This window comes from Micromesistius poutassou, assembly GCF_964030765.1.
Source record: "Micromesistius poutassou genome assembly, chromosome: 4".
NCBI lineage: Eukaryota > Metazoa > Chordata > Actinopteri > Gadiformes > Gadidae > Micromesistius > Micromesistius poutassou.
In genome coordinates this window covers 7,319,529-7,341,789 of record NC_140274.1, presented here as the reverse complement: position 1 = coordinate 7,341,789, position 22,261 = coordinate 7,319,529, and the positions used below count along the sequence as shown (strand labels likewise).

Here is a 22,261-nt window from a genome sequence, read left to right as displayed (position 1 = left end):
GATGAGAAGCTATGATTAATTATTCAGGATGGCGAACACGCAGCCGAGGCTAAACTAAAGGATCCAGCCAGCGCAGGCACATGCTAGGCTGGGACGAAGGGACGAGCTAGGCTAGAATGAAGGAACAACATAGGCTAGGAAACAGGAAAACAGCGCAAGGTAAAGAGGGCTAAAGTAGACCCTCAGCATAGAGTCAGACCAACAAATATGGCCAGCTAAGAAAGCTACAAGGACGTCGTCATTCATCTTCCAATGTCATCCAGCGTCACACGGGCATGCATAGAGACACACAGGCAAAACTGTCCCAGCGACATCATTCATCTCCTAACCCAAAGCCAGCGCTCTGGGAGATAAAGCATGGGTTTTCCAGCCCTCACACAGAATCATCTCACACAGAGAACCACTCCAGACAGAGGAACGGGTGCGTTTGTTTCCAACCTCGTGACAGTCCTGGTGGAACCTCTGGAGGACCCACTGCACGTTGAGCTTCTCCAGCCACTGCTGGGCCAGGTCCCGGTTCTGGTTCCCCCTGGGAGAGGGTTCAGGGTGGGGAGGGGGGTGCATGATACAGACACCTTGGTTAATAAGGAAGAGTTACTAGCACCACAAAAAGTCATTAGCATTCTGATGTGAAAAACTACAAGTTAACGCTCCACGGTCCATATGGTCAGTTGAAGCTATTGGCATTTAAAACATGACCCTGGTTGAACGAATAAACGGCCGCCTCCCACGGCAACACACACTGACACACACACACACACACACACACACACCCTAGAAAAGACAGACCCTAGCCAACACACACACACAATGGCAGCCTTGGCTGTCATGTTGATAGTCGCGGTCAGGTGTAATGTCCGTACTAAATGCCGCAAGGCTCTATCCAACAGCAGCTCCTCAACTCTTTAACCCTATTGTTATGATTAGCATCCTATTCTGTAAGCTAGCTGCTTAGCATAATCACCTTAGCAACCATAAAGACCACGCGTTTCAGTGAGTCCACCATTCAGAACATGTGCATCGACTAGACTCAACTAATGTTGGAGTCTTGCGTTGGAAACTTTGGCGATTAAGAGAAGAGCCTTAGGTTAGACTATGTTACTGAATTGTATTAAAAGTTATTAACCTACAGTAGGCCTATGCCAAATCAAGTCAAAAGATATAAAGTTATCTTCTAAATTTTATTTAGGCTTCTTGATTTATGGCACAGAAAGTTGTGTATGTTATATGTACACAAATGTATTGAATATATGAATGAATGAACCATACCATGAGTCATACGTATACACAATCACACATGAAGCTCAATTAGTCAAGCTAACATCAGTTAAGCTATCATGTCAATGTAGCAGTGTGATGTTGTTGCGCTAGATTGCAAGCAGAGACTCTTGTTTTGAGTTACATTATGCAGAGGTCTCTTATTTTGAAGGAGCAGGCCAAACTAACGGAAGTTCAGTAACGTGCTAATTTGCGCTCTCTCTGTTTCCCGACTCTGAATGAGAAGAAGATGCAGGCTGGTGATAATAAATATACCATCATCTACCCGGTCGTCATAGTGTCTTCACAAAAAATACACAACGCAGACTGAACCCCTCCACATTAGCATCAAGCTAACATCAAGCTAACATCAGTTAAGCTATCATGTTAGCATCAAGCTAACATCAAGCTAACATAAGGTGACCAGATTTCTGAGACAAAATCCGGGGACATTTTGGGTTCTGCGGTGTAAAAACCTCCAAACATATATATTTTTATATGTATTTATATGTATATATATATATATATATTTTGACCGTGGGGGGGGGGGGGGGGGGGGGGTCGGACGGAATTGTTGATGGGGGGTGTTTGGGTTTACGGACGAACGGGATTGTTGACGGGGGGGGGGGGGGGGGGTCGCAGTCAAATCCGGGGACATTTCCGGGGACAGCCGTAGCCGGGGACAGGTCACTGAAAACGGGGACTGGTCACCCTAAGCTAACACCTCGGCGCCATGCTCACCTGCTGGCCAGCGCGTCGACCCGCTGGCGGATGCGGTCGGAGTAGATGTTGTTCTGGCTGATCAGGCTCTCGCCCGCCTCGATCACGGCCTTGATGCGGTGCAGGTTGAGCTCCATGGTGGTGGTGAAGTCCTTGTGTTTCCTCAGGGCCGCCTCCACCGTCTCCACCGTGGTGGGCACCTCCACCAGCGCCAGGGCAGACTCCTGTGGGAGAGGCGGAGGTGTGTTGGCTGGGTCTCTTTCTTTAAGTCTTTCTTTCCATTTTTCTCTATTTATTTATGTTCTTTAGTTCTTCAGCTGCCTGATTTCGTTCTTTCTGGCCTTCTGTCTGTCTTTGCCTCTTTCCTAATTTTTTGTTTTCTTTCCTTCTTTCCTCCCTTCATTTTTTCTTTAAGTCTTTCCTTCCTTAGCTACAGTCTCTGTATCTATTCTATGATATTTGATGTGTTTTGTTAAGAATGTCTTCATCCACCGAAGATACAATGAACTGCATGTTGTTTTCGAGTGAGTGAGCGAGCGAAGAATACAACTGTAACAATGGTAAATACAAGTGTAAATATGGTAAATAAAGCAAACTACAACTGTAAATACGGTAAAGGCTACTGTGTGGATACCGGCAGCAGACACTTTGACAAACATTTCCCTTGTGATCTATTGAGAACTCGGAGCTAACCCCAACAAAAGTGCCAACAATAACCTTGCAAACGTCTAACCGCGATTATGTTGACTGAATGCGGTCCACTTGAAACCTATCATTCAGGGGCTGTATGTGATTTGAGTGAGACAAAGCGAGGGAGCAGGGCTGATATGGGGGAGGGGGAGGGGGGAGGGAGGGGGAGAGAGGCTGCAGATGGGTGCAGAGATGTGTGCCCTGCGAGGGCTTTGATAGATATTGAAGATGAAATGTTCCTCGCTCTAATTCAAAGACCCTTGGGCTACTGGGGGGGCTGGAGCCCTGTGCAGCTCAGCAAGCAGACCCTGGGAGACACACACACGCACACACACACACACACACACACACACACGCAGACATGCACACACACACACACACACACACACACACACACACACACACAAACACACATGCAGACACACACACAAAAACACACACACACACATGCAAACACACACACACACACACACACACACACAAACATGCAGACACGCAAGCACACGCAAACACACACACACACACACACACACACACACAAACACACATGCCTTTTGACATTTGAGGTTAAAGATGGGCCAGATTTTCTCCAGGATGGTATGTTCTGCAGTAAGGCAATACAAGCCTGCGCTCTATGTTTCATGTACAATGATCCACTACAACTGACCTATCTACCTCATCAATCCGAGTCTGCTTGCTCTGTCTCTCTCTCTATAAGACTGCAATCTCCCTCTTTCTCTCTCTGTAATGCTATGACCAAGCTGACCGCACCCATTGTGGTGAGGATGTTTATCCTCTGTGTCCCTCTATCGATGCAGCCATCACCGGAAGACATCTTCAGAGACAACAGTCATGTCTCGTACAAACCAGGATTTAATGATTGCTTATCTCGGTGGTCCAGCCCTTTGCTGATTAATAACAGCTGTTGTTTGGATGTTTTACTGTGAACACACAGGCTGTTTTGTTTGCTTTAAATATATTTGATTTGATCTAAGTGCATGTTTATGTGTATGGTGTGTCACTAAGAAGTAGAAGTAGATGCTAATGTTTTGTTTGTGTGGATTGTCCTGTGCTATCTGGCTTGGATCATTTGCAAGGTGACCTTGACTTAAGAGATGTTTACGTTGTTGTACTGACTGGGGATATGTAATTAATGAACTTAATTAGTTAATAAATAAAACACACATTCTTCCAAGCTTCCTTTGTCGTTCATGATTTGGTACTGTACTGTCTTTTTGATTAATTGAATCTCAAAATTCAAACGTCCCAACATTTTGACTGGAATCCCGATCTCATTCACTCACTTACTTACTCATTCATCTCACACAATCTCTCTCTCTCGCCCCCATCTCACTCTCCATCCCTCCCTCGCTTTACACTATAACATATTCCCATTCTCCCATAGCTCGCACTCTACGTCTCTCCCGCCCTCTCTCTCATCCCCTCCCTCCCTCCCATCCCCCCCTCCCTCCCTCCGGACCTCCGCCCTCCGTACCTGGTTGTTGAGGAAGGACTCGGCCTGCTTGACGTCCCGGAGGAACAGGTGGAAGATGTGGGCCTGCACGAGCACCTCCCTCCGGCTCTCCCACATCTCCAGCAGCTTGTTCCAGCCCACGTCCAGCTTCTGCAGCCACTGCTGCAGGGCGGCGTGGGGCAGAGGGGCCTCCTCCGTCTCCAGGAGCTCGTTCACCGCCTGCAGCCGCTCGTAGTCCTCCTCGTACCTGAGGAGACCATGAGGAGGGGAGGAGGGGAGGATAGGAGAGGAGGAGGAGGAGGAGGAGGAGGAGAGGAGAGGCGGCGGCGGAGGAGGAGGAGAGGTTGGAGGAGAGGGGGGGGGGGGGAGAGGGGGGGAAAGAGGAGAGGGGAGGGAGGGGGAGAGGAGGTGGGAGGAGAGGAGGAGGAGGAGAGGGGGGAGGAAAGGAGAGGGGAGGAGAAGAGAGAGAGAGGAGCAGGGAGGAGAGGGGATGAGTGTAGAGGAGAGGAGAAGGGGTGGAGAGAAGAGGACAGAATAAAACATTGAATGGAGGGTATGACCTCTAGAATTGTATTATTATTATTCATGAACCCCCCCGGCAGTCAGTTTTGTTCCATGCTTCTCTGGTTTTTGCCTGTGTTGAGTTTATGAATGGTTCCCAATGAGAGGAGAAAACAGTCTACGCTGTACGTTGTCTATGGTGTGACTACGGTGAGTGCATTAGCAGACGCTGTAACCCTACCGTCCGATCTCTTCCTTGAGTGCAGCGTGTTTGTTGATGAGCTTCTCAGCCTCCTCCAACGTGTTGGGGAGCTGGTCTGAGGCCGCAGACGTCTGGGTCTGGACCAGCCAGGTCAGGAACGAGTCCAGGTCCTGAGAGAGAGAGAGGGGAGGGAGAGAGAGAGGAGGGAGGGAGACAGAGAGTGATAGAGCGAGAGAGAGAGAGAGAAAGAGAGAAAGAGAGTGAGAAAGAGAGAGGGAGAGAAGTTAATTTAATAGGAGGTACTTCTGTCTGTAATGTATGCTTTGTGTGTGTTTTGGAGGACTGGGTATACCATGTATATGAGGATCAGGTTTTCCCTGTATTTGAGGACCAGGTTCCTGTGTGATAGTACCAGGTACCAGTGTGATAGTACCAGTTACCTGTGTGATATTACCAGGTACATGTGTGTGAGGACCAGGTACCTGTGTGATAGTACCAGGTACCAGTGTGATAGTACCAGGTGCCAGTGTGATAGTACCGGGTACCTGTATGAAGCTCTGCAGCCGGCCCGCCACCATCAGCGAGTCCTCACAGCCCTGCAGTGTGCGCTTCAGCTCCTCCCACTCCACGCTGATGCCCTCGAAGGGCACCAGCACCTCCATGGCCCGGGCCGGCTGGGCCGAGGCCAGGTGCTCTGCCTCCTCCTGCCAGAACACACACACACACTCCACCGTCAGATACACTTCTACAATCTGTCAATTATTAAAAGAGATACGATTAAAAAAGTTACACTTCAACCTCCTCCAACCTCATATTATTTTCTCTATTCTTTTCTCTCCATCTTTTCTGGACGTTTATTTTCATCTCTCTCTCTCTCTCTGACTCTCTCTCTCTCTCTCTCGTCCTCCATCATGGCGTACCTGCAGGTGCATCAGTTTGGGCTCCAGGACGGACAGCGCCCCCTCCATGGTGGAGAGGCGTCTCTGCAGCGCCAGGACCCCCCCCAGGTCGCTGCCGGCGTACTGGGTGGCGTCGATGGCCTTCCGCTTGTCCTGGATCTGGGACTTGATCTCGGTGCACTCCAGCAGGTAGTTCTGGAGCCGCATCACAGAGTCCAGGTGGTCCTTCCTCTGCTCCACCAGCTCTACGATCTGGTTCCACCTGGGGAGGGGGGGGGGGGGGGGGGGGGGGGGTGAGAGAGAGGGGGAGAGCCTTCAATTGGATGACATTCAGGACAGTCTCGTGGGTTAGGGTGTTCAAACCATCAATGTCTACCTGTAGGCTTCCCTGAGCAAGATGCCTAACCCTTACCTAGCTCCTTAATGTGTTTAGAAAACATTCACTGTGAGACCGTCGGATAAAAGTCTCAGCCTCGTATTGACTACTTTGTAATTAGTAAACATGACAGGGGGGATGGTGAAGGGAGACATTTATGGGGGACTTAGAGAGAGAGAGATGGGAGGGAGGCATGGAGCTGTTGATTTAGGATATAATACAGGTCGCCTTCAGGGAGACATCAGGGTGTGATGGAGGAGACGTGTGAGACAATAGAAAGGAAGAAACCAAGGACAAGGTGGTTGCAGACAGAAAGGAGAAAAGATAGTGAAGGTAGAGGTGGAGGAGGAGAGGAGGTGGAGGAGAGGTAGGAGGAGGTGGGGGCAGAGCAGAGGCACAGGGGTCAAGGGTTGGGTAGAGGATGGAGACGACAGGGAGGTTAGGATGGTCTGGTCGGACTTTGTAATACACAATATGCTGGCCGGTGTGAGGTAATGGTGGAGGTACTTAGAGGAAGACGGAGAGCTCCACAGGGAGAAGAATGGCCGCTGACACCATGACCTCATACCAAAGAAGCCCTATAAATACAGGACAGGACTGCAGCCAGCACAGACCCCCAGGGCCATCGGGGCCAAGGTTCAATGATATGTCATCAGGCAGGGCTGTGGTGAAAGTCATCTCAGATAACTTTTAGGTATTATTAACTTTGTCCTTTTTATTTATTCATTATATTATTGTTATTTTGTGTTTATTTGCTTCATATTTTTTCATAAAGGCTTTTTTTCTTCTTTGGGATTGTATCATCACTCATTCATCACTATCAGCTGTAGTCCTTAGGTTATCATCGATTTCAGGTGGCTTCCTGACATTATTTGGTCATAGTTTCGTAGTAGATGCTGTGAGATGAGTTACAGTGAGGTGTGGTGACCACTAACGTCCTGGGACCTCTACTGTACCCTGAGGCTCATGGTAGTATTTATAGTATATTCCATATTCACTGCATGTCATAGTATATGCATATGAAATAGGATAGACATACGAATCAGAAGGGGTTCCAATAAGTTATGCTCAAGACTTTTATTTTGAAAATAAAGAGGAACCTGATATTCATGGTCTGTGTGTGAAACACAGAACAGAAGGCAACCCATAGAAAATGTCAAGATGACGTATGAAAACCAAATGTAAACGTTGTGCTGCCCTCTTGGAGGTGGTTTTGTGGTGTGAGAAATGTTGTTTTCAGTGTGTCGATCGGTATATTCCACAAAGACAAAGTTCATTTCTTAAAATAATTCTGTGTCACACAGAAAACCACCATATGTAAAGCAGGGCAGACAAGAGGGTTGCATTTTCTACAATACATCTGAGAGGTGACCTCACCAGCCACACTCCAGCCAGGACAGATGGCCTCCCTGAGACCGTCTACACGTGCCAATGTCAAAGATAGCTTGGCTGACGGACAGCTCCGATGACCAGTTGAAACCAGAAGCAAACCAAGGGCCGGCCAATCCATGTCCAAGCCAGGCTGGAGCAGGCGGGGCATGAACAGCAAGTAATCAAGGCTGAGTGTCTGTTGGTGTAGAACTGGGCCAACTGGACACACTGATCCTCCCTTGGCTTTGGAGGTGACCACTACAAGATCCTTGGAGGATGTAGCTCCTCTGTTTAACCAGACTGCCGTGCACAGAGTGCAGATGGTAGGGCTATAGTGCCTGGCTCAGGACCACCACTAAGATGACTCTTCTGTGGGGATTGAACCTTAGCCTTCCTTTAAAAATGAGGTCATCCAAAAGGAGTGGAATAAGGTTGTGTTGATGTATGTAGTGTTTCTTTGTCTGGGATTTCTTCTTTCTTGCAGAGTAAATCTTCCAATTGGTTTGACTCAAGGAAGGAGAGCACCAACTCAATTAGCCTACAGACACCCCCTTCACCCTGTGAGTCCCCCTTTCTCCCTCTCCTCCTCCTTTTCCCTGAGCCAGACTCCTTCTCCTTCCAACTCTTTGCTCCTCCACTAGACGTTGGTTGGACGCTGAGCATTGTCCAATCAAAGCCCGCTCCAACAGGCACGCAGACCCCACTGTGTACTGCGGAATAACTACTGAGTTGCTAGTGTTAGCGTGTTTTCTATTATTGGTATTAAGGAGTGGTTCCAAAAAAGTAAACAAAGGCAATTGCCTACAGACTGAAATTTGCGGAGGGGGGACTGTAGACTGGGTAGCCCCGCCCATTCTGCCAGCGATTTGAGTTTGCCCTGCAGAAGGGTCTGGAGAAGAGCAATACATTTCTTTCTAGTTTTGATATGTTTTTGCGGGAGCCAATCACCAAGCTGGCTTTTCCCCCTGGTGCGCTATTGGCTGGTTTAACACAATGACGACAGGGAAGCGACTGCAAGCAGCCAATTGCGTACAGAGTCAATTTAACTCCGCCCGTTAATCACACCTCTTGTGCTGAAGAAAATGACAGCAGCTTCCCCAGACCAATGTGCAATCTACGATTGAGCTTGGTCTGGCAATAGCCAGGCTAGGGGAACTGAGGAACACAAATTATTCATACTGATGTTATTCCTGTGTTGTGATGGGCTTTCTGGGATACGGTTGCAGGGGTTAAAGGTTATGGGTTAGGATCAGGATGGAGTTACAGTACCTGGAGTTGATATTGTCTTGGTGTAAGGGGTTCAATGTTAGGGGTTAAGGGTGTAGTGACAGTAGCTCAGGTGGAAGTGGTCTAATGTCATGGGTTTGATGTTATAGGTCAGGTTGCAGCTCCAGTACCTGGAGTTGATACTGTCTATGGGTTAGGGCTGAGAGGTTATGGGTCAGGTTGCAGCTCCAGTACCTGGAGTTGATACTGTCTATGGGTTAGGGCTGAGAGGTTATGGGTCAGGTTGCAGCTCCAGTACCTGGAGTTGAGGTGGTCCTGGCAGCCTCGGACCTCAGTAGAGGACGGGTGTCCTCCATCCAGGAGCTGCTGGACGATCTGGTTAACGTCCAGGATCCTCCCCATCAGACTGTTCATCTCCTGGTCCAGGCTCTCAAACCTACCCCACAAGGGCACGGCGGGAGACAGGTTGGTTTTTCCTCCTAACGTGTCTATAAAGGAAGTTCTACATAGGCCTACAGACAGCAAATGTCCAACGCTTCCTGCATTTAACACCATGGAACAGAGTGGATCGCAAGTCTCTTCATATAAAAGCATCTGCTAGTTGACTAAATAGTCAATAATGACCCACTTTTTACTATTAGGCGGAGGAGGAGAATTTGGCTTTGGGCTACTTACCTTCGACCCCCTCATTCACTCATTCTCTCCTCTCCGCCCTTCCAAAAGCCTCCTCCTCCACCCCTCACTCATCCACTCCCTAACCTGTCCTCACCTCCCTCCCGAAACTTTCCCCTTCCCCCCACTCATCCTCTCCTTCCATCCCGCCCTCCTCTCCTCCCGCCCTCCTTCCCCCCCGGGCCCTGCCCTCACCTGTGCGCCACCACCTCCACGTCCTCCAGCCTCTCGGGCACCTCCATCTTGTCCAACCACTGCTCCTTCTCGTCGATCCACAGCTCGCAGGCGTTGACCTCGCTGAACATGCGGTAGACGGCCAGCGCGTCGTGCAGCCACTGCTGCCGCAGCACCGCCACCTCCACCACCTCCGTGTACAGCTGCTCCGCCTCGCCCATGCGCACCTGCATCTCCTGGGGGGAGGGGAGGGGAGGCGGGGTGGGAGGGTTGGCAGGGTGAGGTGAAGAAATAGAGGCAGTGGGGAAGGGAGGGAGTGAGAGGGAAAGAGTAGGAGGAGAGGAGAAAAAGCAATGGATGGAAGGAAAGAAGAAGAAGGGATTTCGGTTAACTCGTGCCGGAAATGCAGCAGGAAACCTATGTCAGGTCAAGTTTCGTCCTGTCGCCCTGTGAATTGTGGATGATCAAATGCCAGCATCTTCAATCAGTTTCCCCCCCTCCTTCATTTAAACTGAGCCAAGAGCACATGGCTACTCACAGTACTGCTCTCACAGATCAGACTTCAGATCACCAAACAAAAGTCTGATGGCAGTCAAGCTCAAATCTGGACCGGGGCGTTTCTCTTTCTTCCGCTTACTAATTGTTTTGACTAATCATGTTGGAGGAAGCGTGGATCTGTTAGGGGGTGATTGGCTATTATCAGCAAATGAAAACTCGGCCAGCACTAGAAAACAATAAAAAAAACTGTCAACAACACTGTGTAGATGGACCACTGCAGAAATTATGAAAAGCCTCGTCTACCTGCGCCAATCAGTCCCTGTTCGGTGAAATATCTCCTTAATGAAACAGGAAAGTGTCTGGTCAGTGTCTGGTTTCCGGCCCAGTCTCTGAGCCGTCTCGTCTGCTCCCAGAAGTTCTGCTATAAATTAATAGGACCGCTGGAGCCGAGATTGCCAAAGTGCTTACAAGGTACTAACCACTTCTAACATTTCCTCAATCCTATGTATCCCCACCACCACCATCACCATCGCCACCACCACCATCGCCACCACCACCACCGCCATCGCCGCCATCGCCCCCCCCCCCCCCCCCCCACCCCCCCTCACCTCCTGGTCGCGGTACTGCGCGGGTAGCGCCCCCAGGTGTTGGCGCAGCGCCACCACGTGCGAGCGGTGCTTGTCCACGGCGTCGCTGACATCGCGGTGCTTCTTGAGCAGCGAGCGAGTGGAGTACTCGTCGTGGCCGAAGTCCTCGCTGGACACCAGGCGGTAGGCATCCTGCAGCCAGGCCAGCAGGTCGTCCGTCTCCGTGGAGAACTGCGCGGCGTTGAGCGCCTCCTGCAGGTGGTGCAGCCGCAGCGCCGCCTGGTCCTCCAGGTTCTTCCAGTCCGCCTTCACCTCCAGGATGTGGTCCTGGATGCCCGCCGTGCTGAAGCTCTGCTCGCTCAGGATCTGCTTGCCCCGCTTGATGGTGTTCTGGTGGTGGGTGGGTGGGGGGGGGGGTGGGGGGGGATGTTGGGATGTTATTCACACAACATCCCATAAGCACACATCACACACCTCTATCTGTCCATCAGGATAACAAACAGCGACACGACCACAACTACACAACACAACCACATTCACTGGAAAGAGACACCATCCTTACTGAGCATGAAAACATGGATTGATTAGAAAATGGATTAACAATGATGAATATTTATAACACAAATAAATATTTGATCGACTTTTGCAGCATGGTATTAATACTGCCAAGGGGTTTGGGGGTTGAATGGGCAGAGGTTCACCCCTGCTTGCGTTTTTGTAACTTTGGACAAAAGTGTCCACCAGATGGCATGTATTATACTATCATGAACAATTGCTGCAGAAGTAAGTATAATGTCAAAGGAACAATGAAAACCGATGGAGCTCCATGCCATTAGATACATGTCCAGGTTAATGTGTGTTCCCGTGTCTCTCCAACAGCTCCTCTGATGTGTTGCTGTACTGTGGAGGCTGATACCTCTCAGAGAGCTCAGAGAGAGATGCACACACACATGCATGTTCACACACACACACACACACACACACACACACACACACACACACACACACACACACACACACATACACATACACACACACACACACACACACGCATACACACACACACACACACACACACACACACACACACACACACACACACACACACACACACACACACACATACACACACACACACACACACAGGCAGGGAGGTGCTACCTGGAGCAGGGAGCGGTGGGCCAGCAGCTCCCCGGCCAGGGTCTTGTGTTTCTGCAGCAGCTTGAGGACGCTGGTGACATCCTTCCCGTAGCCCTGCGCCCCCAGGATGGAGCTCTTCTCCCGGATCCACACGGCCGACTCCTCCAGCTCCTGGAGACACGCAGCACCACCCCCACATGGAGCACCATAACCAACAACACCATCACCAGCACCATAACCAACAACACCATCACCAGCACCATAACCAACAACACCACCGACTTCAACAGGAGAGAAAACGGAAACCAAAGTGAATCAAGGAACGGAGAGATGGAGAGAGACACCACGATAGTGTCAGAGAGAATATAAGAAGCAAAGAAATGGATTACATTGACAAGGAAAAGAAGGCAGGATGGAAATAAACTGAAAAGTGCAACTTTTATCTTAAAGATGTAAAGGTAAAACTGAACTAAATTGATTCATCCACTCCTTTGAAATGATCAACCAGCCTAAATGTATGAAAATGAATGTTAAAATGAGCCAAATGAACCCGAGAGAGTGTTTAATTAGCGGTTAGCACAGTGAAAAGATGACCAGACTATTTATTTGACAGGGAATATTCACTAGGTCCACTGTCATTACACTCATAGTCGGCAGCTGGACAGATGACTTCAGTAAATCCTTCCGGAAGGACCGACAACGCGGATGAATTTAGATGTTCTACAGTTAGCTAAATGGGGTTTTAATGATTATTGCTAAATGGGTCAAAAGTAAAAAAATATATATATATAAATATGGTCTAAGGAAACACATTTAAAATGGGGATTTTAATTATACTGCCTGCGCATTTGTCTGTGCATTTTGGGGGAGATGTGATTCTGACTGTATTATGAGAATATGAAAATCTGCTTAATTTTCACCCTTCCTCTCTGGGATTTTTGTATTTTTATACTCAGGACAGAGAGGACTGAAAGGAAAGTGGGTTGAAATAGATCCATAGGAGAAACCACAGGGGCAGAATCGGCTTGTAAATAAAAAAATAAAAATAGTGTCGCTTTGTGCATTTTAGTTTCCTTTGTAATGTTTTCCATGAGTCATCAATGTTTTGCTAAATAAACACACTGGGAGCATAAGCAGCGCTGCTGACTCTCCCTCTCCCCCCTTCCCCACTGGCCAGGGCCTTCCTGCAGTGATAATTGTGGATAAATGTGCGCTGGCCCTCCTTGCTCAGCCACTGTATGTGTATTTATAAAACCTCTTCCTCTCATTTGCATATGAGGTGATCCGTGAACGTTCCTGATGAATTTAGAGTTACACCAAAAACCAAAGGTTAGGGAACCACCGGCCTATAGGACGATGGCCCTCGTGGGTGGAGCCAATGCAGGGGCCCCTGATGGGTTCCTAACTGTGTGTGTGTATCAGCCCCACCCACCTGGAAGAAGGCCCAGAGCTGCCTGGACTCCTCCAGGTCCTCGCGCCTCTTAGCCGCCAGCTGCTTCAGCTCCTCCAGGCAGGTGGACACGTGGTTGACCCGGTTACAGATCACCTGGGGGTCGCACGGCTGGTAACCTAGGGGACGGATACAAACAAACAAAGCAAGGGATCACACTCTGAAGCTGAAGATGACGGATTACACGACGTTGATGATTTGACCAGCTCAATGAATCAGTTGGTAGGTGTAGGAAGACACCCTATACCGTAACAGAAGGGCAGAGGAGAGGAGGAGAGACGGAGGAGAGAAGAGGAGAGGAAGGTGGAGAACAGAAGGGTGGAGGGCATTAGGGCAGGGAAGAAAGGTATAGAGGAGAGCAGCGCAGAGGAGAGGTGGAGAGATGAGGAGAGGAGAGAAGGATAGGAGAGACACAACCAGTGTTTTGTGTGTGTGTGTGTGTGCGTGTGTGTGTGTGTGTGTGTGTGTGGGGACCCCGCTACCTTCCAGGGTGGTGAACTTGAGGGCGGCTGAGTTGAGCGTCTCCACCCGCTCCGCCTGCACGCTGATGTCGGCCTCCTGCAGGCTGTGGGTCTGCAGCAGGTCGTCCACCTCCAACAGGTGCTTCCCAAAGTCCTGGGACAGCAGCTGGGCCTGGGGGAGGGAGGGGGGAGGGGGGAGGGGGGAGGGGGAGAGGGAGGGGTGGGTGGGGGGGGAGAGGGAGAGGGAATGGGAGAGCGAGAGAGAGAGCGAGGGGAAAGGGGTGAGAGGAATGGAGTGGAGGGGGGAGAAGAGGAGGAGAAGCGTTGAGACATTGATGAACTGTGATTCATATAATATTGGATTCATCTCATCCCATCTTGGATCTTATAATAAATATTTGTATAATATTCCATGGTTCCTATCCTCCCAATCCTTAAAACATAGGGTTCCCTCCGGTTCCCTCCAGTCCCTTCCGGTTCCCTCTTGGTCCCCCCAGTTCCCCCCAGTCCCCTCCGGCTCCCTGTGGGTACCTGGGTGTCCTCCATCCAGTCGATCATGTACACCATGTCCTGGAAGGTCTTCTGCAGGGCCAGGTTCTGCTCCAGCCGGGCCTTCCTGCCGACCACCAGCTCCTTCAGGAGGCCCCACTGGCCCAGGATGTTCTCCTTGCGTGCCAGGATGCGGCGGATGTCGTAGTAGCCCTCCGTCTCCATCTCCCCGGCCAGCTCCACCACCACGCCGATGCGGTCCTCGTACGAGGCGATGTCCGCCTCGATGGCCTCGTGCTTCTTCATGGCCGCCTCCACCGCCGGCAGGTCGTAGCCAAAGTTATCCTGGAGGAGGAGGAGGAGAGGGGGGAAGGATGGGAGGAGGGGAGGAGGAGGAGGGGGGAGGGATAGGAGAGGAGGAGGTGGGAGGGATAGGAGAGGAGGAGGTGGGAGGGATAGGAGAGGAGGAGGTGGAAGGGATAGGAGAGGAGGAGGTGGGAGGGATAGGAGGAGGGGGGAGGTGGAGGGGAGGGGGGGGGAGAGGAGGAGTGGGAGGTGAGGGGAGGAGGAGAAGTGGGAGGAGGGGAGGTGAGGAGAGCAAGGGGTGGGAGGGATTGGAGGGTGGGAGGTGAGGAGAGGAGGAGGGGTGGGAGGTGGGAAGGAGGTGGAGGAGGGGAGGTGATGAGGAGGTGAGAGAGATGCGGGTGAGGAGGAGGAGGAGCGATGGGAGGAGTGGGAGGGGAGGAGAGGAGGAGGTGGGAGAGATGGAAGGAGGCATTAGTTGAGACAGCGTTACTCTATTTGTTTGAGCTGGTGGTTCTGGGTTCGTGTCCCTCACCTGTGAGACCAGTCTCTGGTTCTCGTTGAGCCAAGCCTGCCTCATGGTGGTCTTGTGGTCGAACCTCTGAGCTAACAGCTCCAGCTTCTCCTGGCGAATCAGCTCCTTGCGCAGGGCCACGCCCCTCTCATGCTCCGCCTTCTCCAGCCTCTCCCACGCCTGGAGACGTAGTGAAAGGAGACAATGGAGAACATGGACGTCATTCTACCATCAGCCAGTTGGGGGCGTACAGGTGAAATGGGTAAAGTATAGATAATAATGTAGAGATAAAAAAATTAAATGCTTCTCCAATTTTATTCTAATATAGTCTAAAAAGTATTGGAAAAAACAAAACATCATATTAGAATATAATCTATAGAGCATCCAATGTCATCGCTCACCTTATTAATGTCAGAAATGAGTTTTCCATCGTGAGGAACGTATGGCTTCTGATTGTTGGCCCTCAGTTTGCTCTGAATGGTGAAGAGAAGAACCTCCAGGTTCCCCTTCTCCTGAAACCTGGAGGGAGAGAGAGAGAGAGAGAGAGAGAGAGAGAGAGAGAGAGAGAGAGAGAGAGAGAGAGTGAACGTGGATAATGGGAGGCTCAAGCTGTACCCCAGCTTGTGTTTGGTCCCATTAATGTCCTGTTTACATGTGTGTGTGTCTTTGTGTATGTGTGTGTAAGTGTGTTTATGTACGTATGTTTGTGTGTGTGTGTATGTTTTTGCTTCTGTCTGCCCAGAAGGCAAAAGTGGGCCTCAGACCAGAAGCAATAGCTCCCTGACTCAGTGTGCTATGAAACATATTGTTTTCTAATCTGTGTGTGTGCGTGCATGCGTGTGTGTGTGTGGGTACGTGCATCGGAGATGACACATGGTGGTAGCATGGATATGACTCAACCAGCACAGTGTGTGTGTGTGTGTGTGTGTGTGTGTGTGTGTGTGTGTGTGTGTTTGTGGGGGGGGGGGGTCTGTGTTTGTGTGTGTGTGTGTGTGTGTGTGTGTGTGTGTGTGTGTTTGTGTGTGTTGGTGTGTGTCGGTGTGTGTCAGTGTCTGTGTGTGTGTTTGTGTGGTACAGATCCTAAGCATGCTGGACAAAGCACCCGGAGCTTGGCTAAGACCAGGGTGTAGAGCAGACCAGAAGTGACGCATTTACAGATTGTGGTGCTGCAGGCATGTATCACATGTGCTGAGATCTAACTGCCTCTGTTATTCCTGAAGACTCCCTCTGCCTGGTGGGGGCGCTGTGACTGAGACTATCCTGGGTACCTATGCAGAAGTGTATATACCTAACGGGGATCCATAAGGTCTATTGGTGTCTTGTTGACAACAATTGTTGTCAAACAATCGTTTTGTACAGCCATGACATGCTAAGGTAAGACCAAGTTGTAGATGAGTCAATTGTGGAGGGTGATTGTGGGCCCATTAATACAACAAGGCCGGTATAATTCCATATTTTTGTCATGAAACGACCAAAGGCAGACAATGTTTTTCTTCTGCTGACCGCACTGAAAGCTTTCAGCGCTGAAAGTTAGCGTTTATCTATTGTAGTCAAGTGCCTCTGATGATGTAGTCTCCAGCATCTCCTGCCAACAAAAAATAGAAACTACAGCCCTCCATTTCCTGATCTATCCCTGAGGGGGTTTGATCGATGTAAACAAAGGAAGTTGGAACCCCTAAAAGCCTTGAAAACCCCCCAGAACGTGGGCCTACTTGATGGGCTTCTCGATGGTGCAGTAGGTGGTGAAGGCCTGCAGCTGCTGCTGCACGCCCGTCAGGGAGTTGGCGAACTTCTGGTTGCTGATAACGGCGATGGTCTTCTGGATCCAGTCCAGCAGGTCTGAGGCCAGCCCCTCGTAGCGGCTCACAATCTTCTCCGCCTCCACGCAGTTCTCAAGCACCTGGAACCAGTGTGTTGTTAGGGTTATTTAGATCTGTCTGTCTGTCGGTCTATCTTTCTGTTCATCTATTATTTATCCTTCAAACAGTAGGTATGCAACTCTCTTACATGTGTAATGTATGAGCTTTTTTTTGGTGTTTTTTTGTGTCTGCCTTAATATTTTCTTTATCAATAATAAAATATTTCATACAATATTGTCTAAAGATGACAGTGATGGAGAGAGACATCAATGGAGAATGTGTGTGTGTGTGTGTGTGTGTGTGTGTGTGTGTGTGCATGCATTACTGTGTGTAACTGTCCCTGCGTATGGGCATATATATATATAAATGTGTTTGAGTATGTCTGTATGTGTTTGTGTGCATGTGTGTTTGTGCGTGTGTGTGCGTTACCTTGCCGACCCTCTTGCCCTCCACTATGAGGGCCTTCATCTTAGAGAAGTAGTGGTAGTAGGAAACCACGTAGGTGATGATGGACTTCTCATCTGGGTTCTCCGTGTTCACATCTGGACAGGAACGTAAGGAACCGCTCATACATTAGACTGATACACATGGCATTGGTCAGATTCTAGATCACATAAATCAGGCAAAAGATTACATAAATCTGATTACGGTATACATTAGTCGGATTACAGATTACATATAACATTAGTCCGATAAAAGATACCATTAGTCTGATAATAGATACCATTAGTCTGATAATAGATACCATTAGTCTGATAATAGATACCATTAGTCTGATAATAGATGATATTAGTCAGATCACAGATTTCATAAATTTGACTATAAATGATATTAGTCAGATTACAGATTACATTGAATTAACTGTGAATAGCTTTGGACAAAAGTGTCTTCAAACTAAACACTTAAAAGTAACCACAAACACGACGTACTCCTGCTCTGAGGTAGGGTAGTTTCTATCCTCCACTATTGTCCTGTTCTTCACACCAGGCCTGCTGTCCCCCAGGGCCCTGAACGGTCACGATGCCCACTGTACCGGACAGGGCTGAGTCAGGGCCCGGCTCCAGGCCAGGGGGGGATCTGACCGACTGAACCCAGGAACACCAGCTTACCTTCAGGGTCCAGGAGCTTGGTGAGTCCCAGGCTCTGCTCTGCGATATTAAAGGCTTGCTGGAGGTTGTGAGTGGCATTGGAGCGCGTCAGCTTGTTGAACTCTATCAAGTCCGGTCTGCGGGACACACAAGCGCAGGAGAAAGGCCGGTGGGTTTAACTCAGTGGACATATTCACCGTAGCACCGGGAGCTTCGGTCATAGCTGCATTGGGTTCGCTAGCATCAGCAGGCTAGCCCGCGTGTGTGTGTCTCCACAGCACCTGTGTCTGTGAATGAGGGCGTTGAAGGCCAGGCCATCTCTCCAGCAGGTGGTAAAGTTCTGGATGTTCACCTCGGAATACCTGGGAACAATGCAATGGGAACATTGAAAACTCGCAACCAAAACAACTGCATTCAGTACGCATCCCCCTTGGCCTTTAAGGGGTAATACATAAAAACCCCAGAGCAGAGAGCAGAGATCAGAGCCACAACCCACCTCCAGCTGGATCAACCATAAATGGGTCACAACCCATAGTTTAATGGCTGCTCTAGTCTACTCCAGTTTAGTCTAGTCTAGTCTGGTCTAGTCTGGTCTGGTGTAGCCTAGACTAGTCCTGTCTCGTCTAGTCACGTGTGATCCAGGCCAAACGGTATAAAACTAATATAATACTACAGTTTGTTGTGTCTCTATGGCTCCTCCTCTACGGGCGGCTCACCCTGCCGTCTTCATCTGGCACCAGAGCAGCAGGGCATCCTTGGCAGAACGCGTCTCTCTGTTGTCCTCCGTCTCGATCTTGATCACCTGGATCTGATTTGAACACACACACACACACACACACACACACACACACACAGACACACACACACACACAAGGACATCAGCTCAGAGTCCCCAGATTAGATTAAAACACAGACATAAAGACACGCATGCAGACACACACACACACATACACACCGTGCAGACACACACACACACACACACACACACACACAGAGTGTCCAGACAGATAGAAGGATATCAGTTCAGAGCTAGGATATCAGTTCAGATTGCAAATGTGATGACCCCACTTTATCTTTATCTTGTTCCATTTTTTCTTTGATTGTATATAGAAAAACGTGTCTTTAACAAAGAAATTGTATTGTCTGTTGAGGTTGAATAATATTTATATTCATAATAATTATCAAAAAATGTAAATAATTTTGGATTAAGAAAACGAAAAACGGGAAGATGACATCATCTATGGTGATGCCAGCCCATCTGTGATTGTGATTGTGACCATTCGCCAATCACATCACAGTGACATGATCCGAGATAATTGGAGCACACACACACACACACACACTCACACACACGAAAACAAACAAAACAACAAACAAGCTCATACAAACAGAAACAAAATGAATGCTGAATGTTCAATACCTAATGACTATATTCACAGCACAAACACGATAAGTCAGCTTAAAGGTAGCCAGTCAACATGGTGAAGTTCCTATACTTTCAATGACCTGGATTCCTGATAGGGATCAATGTTTGAATCTATATTTATATATTCTGGGAAATATATCCATAAGTGCATTTTATCGGTTCATTTTCCGGTTGGAAGAATGAAATGCACACTCGATTCTGGTCTGCAAACATTGATGCACACACACACACACCACACACACACACACAAAGACACCCACAGACCAACACACAAAGATGCATGTCACTAGACGCGCACACACACCCTTGTGCGAGGCAAGGACGCCTAGCTAAAGATAAAGGCTACAGTGATTGTAGCAACGTCAAATAACAACCGCGTGTGGGTCGTTATTTGCTTTGGGGTTCTGAAGATACAAATGGATTACCTCGTCCTCTGCTGCTTTATGTCTCTCCCTTTATTCCATTATTTTTGTCTCTCTCTTTTCCTTTATATCAATCTATCTCTTTCTCACTCTCTCTCTCTCTCTCTCTCTCTCTTTCTCTCACGCTCTCTCTCTCTCTCTCTCTCTCTCTCTCTCTCTCTCTCTCTCTCTCTCTCTCGCTTTCTCGCTCTCTCTCTCTCTCTCTCTTGTTCTATGGCTGTGCCGATACTGCAGAGGCCAGCCCCTGTCTGCTGACAGGGCAAAGCTAACTTTCACAACACAGAGAGAGAGAGAGAGAGAGAGAGAGAGAGAGAGAGAGTGAGAGGGTGAGAGAGTCAGGGAGAGGGAGAAAGAGAGGGAAAGAGCGAGGGAGAGATACATAGAAAGTGAGATAGATACAGAGAGTGGGAGGGTGAGAGATACGGAGAGTGAGAGAGTGAGAGATTGAGAGAGACCCAGGCAAAGAGATAAAGTGAGAAATGGGAGGGAGAGAGAGAGAAGACAGAGGGAAAGCGACCTGGAGAGAGACTGAGGGCCCAAGAGCCAAATGTGAGGAAGGAAAGTGGAGAACTGGATAATGCATGCACGCGTGCAAGCACACACACACACACACACACACACACACACACACACACACACACACACACACACAGACACACACATAAGATAAGATAAGATGAGCCTTAGGTAGAGAAATTTGTGGTTACACAAATTAGAAAAAACATACATAACATACATAAACACAGAAGGTGAGCTGACACCAATGAAGACATACACATACACACACGCACACGCACGCGCGCACACACACACACACACACACACGGACACACACATACACAGTACTGTCCTGTACAAATATTTATTCACCCATTTTCCCCCTCCTGAGTGTTTATTGAGTAAGTTCTGTCCGGCGACACAGCTCCAGAGTAACACTACCCGGTGTAATCCTCCTCACTAAGCACATTTCACACGAGCACCAAGTGGATCGCCTTATAAAAGATGTCTCTGGTTTATCACAGCCAGCTAAAAATACAGCATCCAACAACAATATGTCCTCTTCTCTCTACATCCACTCCTAAATCTACTGTATTCTGTCACTCATCCTCTCGCTCTGTACCGGATAAGTCCATCTCCATTACGGAAACATGCACATGTGCGCACGCACACGCACATGCACACACACACACACACACACACACACACACACACACACACACACACACCTCTTTCTAGTGCACAAGGCTATTGACTTGTGGCACTTAGGAGGCAGGTTTTGTGGGTCGCCGGCCAAGCTAATGGCGCTAAGCTAACATTGGGCTAACACGGCGCTACACATCTAACTAACGATAGGCTAACCTCATCCATTATCAATGTAACACTAACCTACACCAACCAAGTGCTAGTTAGCAGTCTAGCTTAATGTCGAAACATGCATTAAGAAGTGAATGCCTTTTAACATCACCATGTTTTTGAGCTCAACGGAAACAGACATTAGGTTTTCTTCATGTGAAATAGATTAACACCTAGCTAGGGAATACAATCTAAAAAGTCTAACAAAAGTCTGACAAAATCCGGAGACATTTTGGGTTCAGCGGTGTAAAAACCTCCAAACATGTAGTGTTTTTGTCATAGAAAACTAAAACGGGGATACTGCCAGGACGAGATTGTTGAGGGGGTAGGGGTTTGCGGTCGGACGGGATTGTTGACGGGGGGGTCGGATCTTTCTTTCAGTCACAGTGAAATCCGGGGACATTTCCGGGGACAGCAGTGGCCGGGGACAGGTCACTGAAAACGGGGACTGTCCCCGGAAACCGGGGACGTCTGGTCACCCTAGTCTAACATGTAAACTAAACCAGTGTGGCTAGCCCTGGAAGCTAACCACTAGCCCTGCTGCAGTGGAGCGTCAGCAATAATCATTGTGGCTAATTTTTGCTAACTGTTCTGTTAAATATGCTTAGTGTGGGCTACGGAGTAACGGCCCACACCAGGTCTCCAGAGACTCTTTCAGGGAATGATCCGAAAGGAACCGCATAATGCGTGCGTGCATGCGTGTGTGTGTGTGTGTTTGGTGTGTGTGTGTTTGTGTGTGTGTATAAACGTACACCCCCACTAGGTCACAAACACAGAGTGTGACATTCACTCAGCCCCCCCCAACAGTCCCAACAGCGTTGATCACTTATCATTTCCCCCCCCGCAGAAACCAGCCAATCAGGAGGCTACCTGGAAGCGGAGGATGATGGTCCAGATGAGGCCCAGAGTGAGGCGGTGGTTGCCGTCGACGATGTCGTGGGAGCCCACGTTCTCCAGGTGGACCCGCTGCTCCTTGAGGAACTGGAGGGCCTTGTCCACGTTCTCCAGGCAGTGGATGCGCATGCGGCCCCGTGTGGGCCGTGGCTGGGGGGGGCGGCACGGGAGAGAGGGGGCTTTTAATTTGAAAGCGGCATTTTCGTTTTTTTTC

The 22,261-nt window shown here is 49.2% G+C and overlaps 1 protein-coding gene across 1 annotated transcript in view; it reads right to left on the bottom strand.

Annotated features, from left to right (window-relative positions):
- Window positions 1–22,261, bottom strand: part of sptbn4b (spectrin, beta, non-erythrocytic 4b) — a gene marked incomplete at both ends in the record, with an annotated part of 40,579 nt that overhangs the window by 16,420 nt on the left and 1,898 nt on the right. The window contains 21 exon segments of the mRNA XM_084467300.1: window positions 439–529; window positions 1,999–2,201; window positions 4,163–4,388; window positions 4,884–5,014; window positions 5,390–5,548; window positions 5,765–6,005; window positions 9,016–9,153; window positions 9,585–9,799; window positions 10,670–11,038; window positions 11,810–11,959; window positions 13,221–13,357; window positions 13,721–13,871; window positions 14,231–14,533; window positions 15,027–15,185; window positions 15,407–15,524; window positions 16,718–16,905; window positions 17,294–17,406; window positions 17,974–18,089; window positions 18,234–18,314; window positions 18,669–18,760; window positions 22,024–22,197. Of these exon segments, the coding sequence (XP_084323426.1) occupies window positions 439–529; window positions 1,999–2,201; window positions 4,163–4,388; window positions 4,884–5,014; window positions 5,390–5,548; window positions 5,765–6,005; window positions 9,016–9,153; window positions 9,585–9,799; window positions 10,670–11,038; window positions 11,810–11,959; window positions 13,221–13,357; window positions 13,721–13,871; window positions 14,231–14,533; window positions 15,027–15,185; window positions 15,407–15,524; window positions 16,718–16,905; window positions 17,294–17,406; window positions 17,974–18,089; window positions 18,234–18,314; window positions 18,669–18,760; window positions 22,024–22,197 (3,555 nt within the window).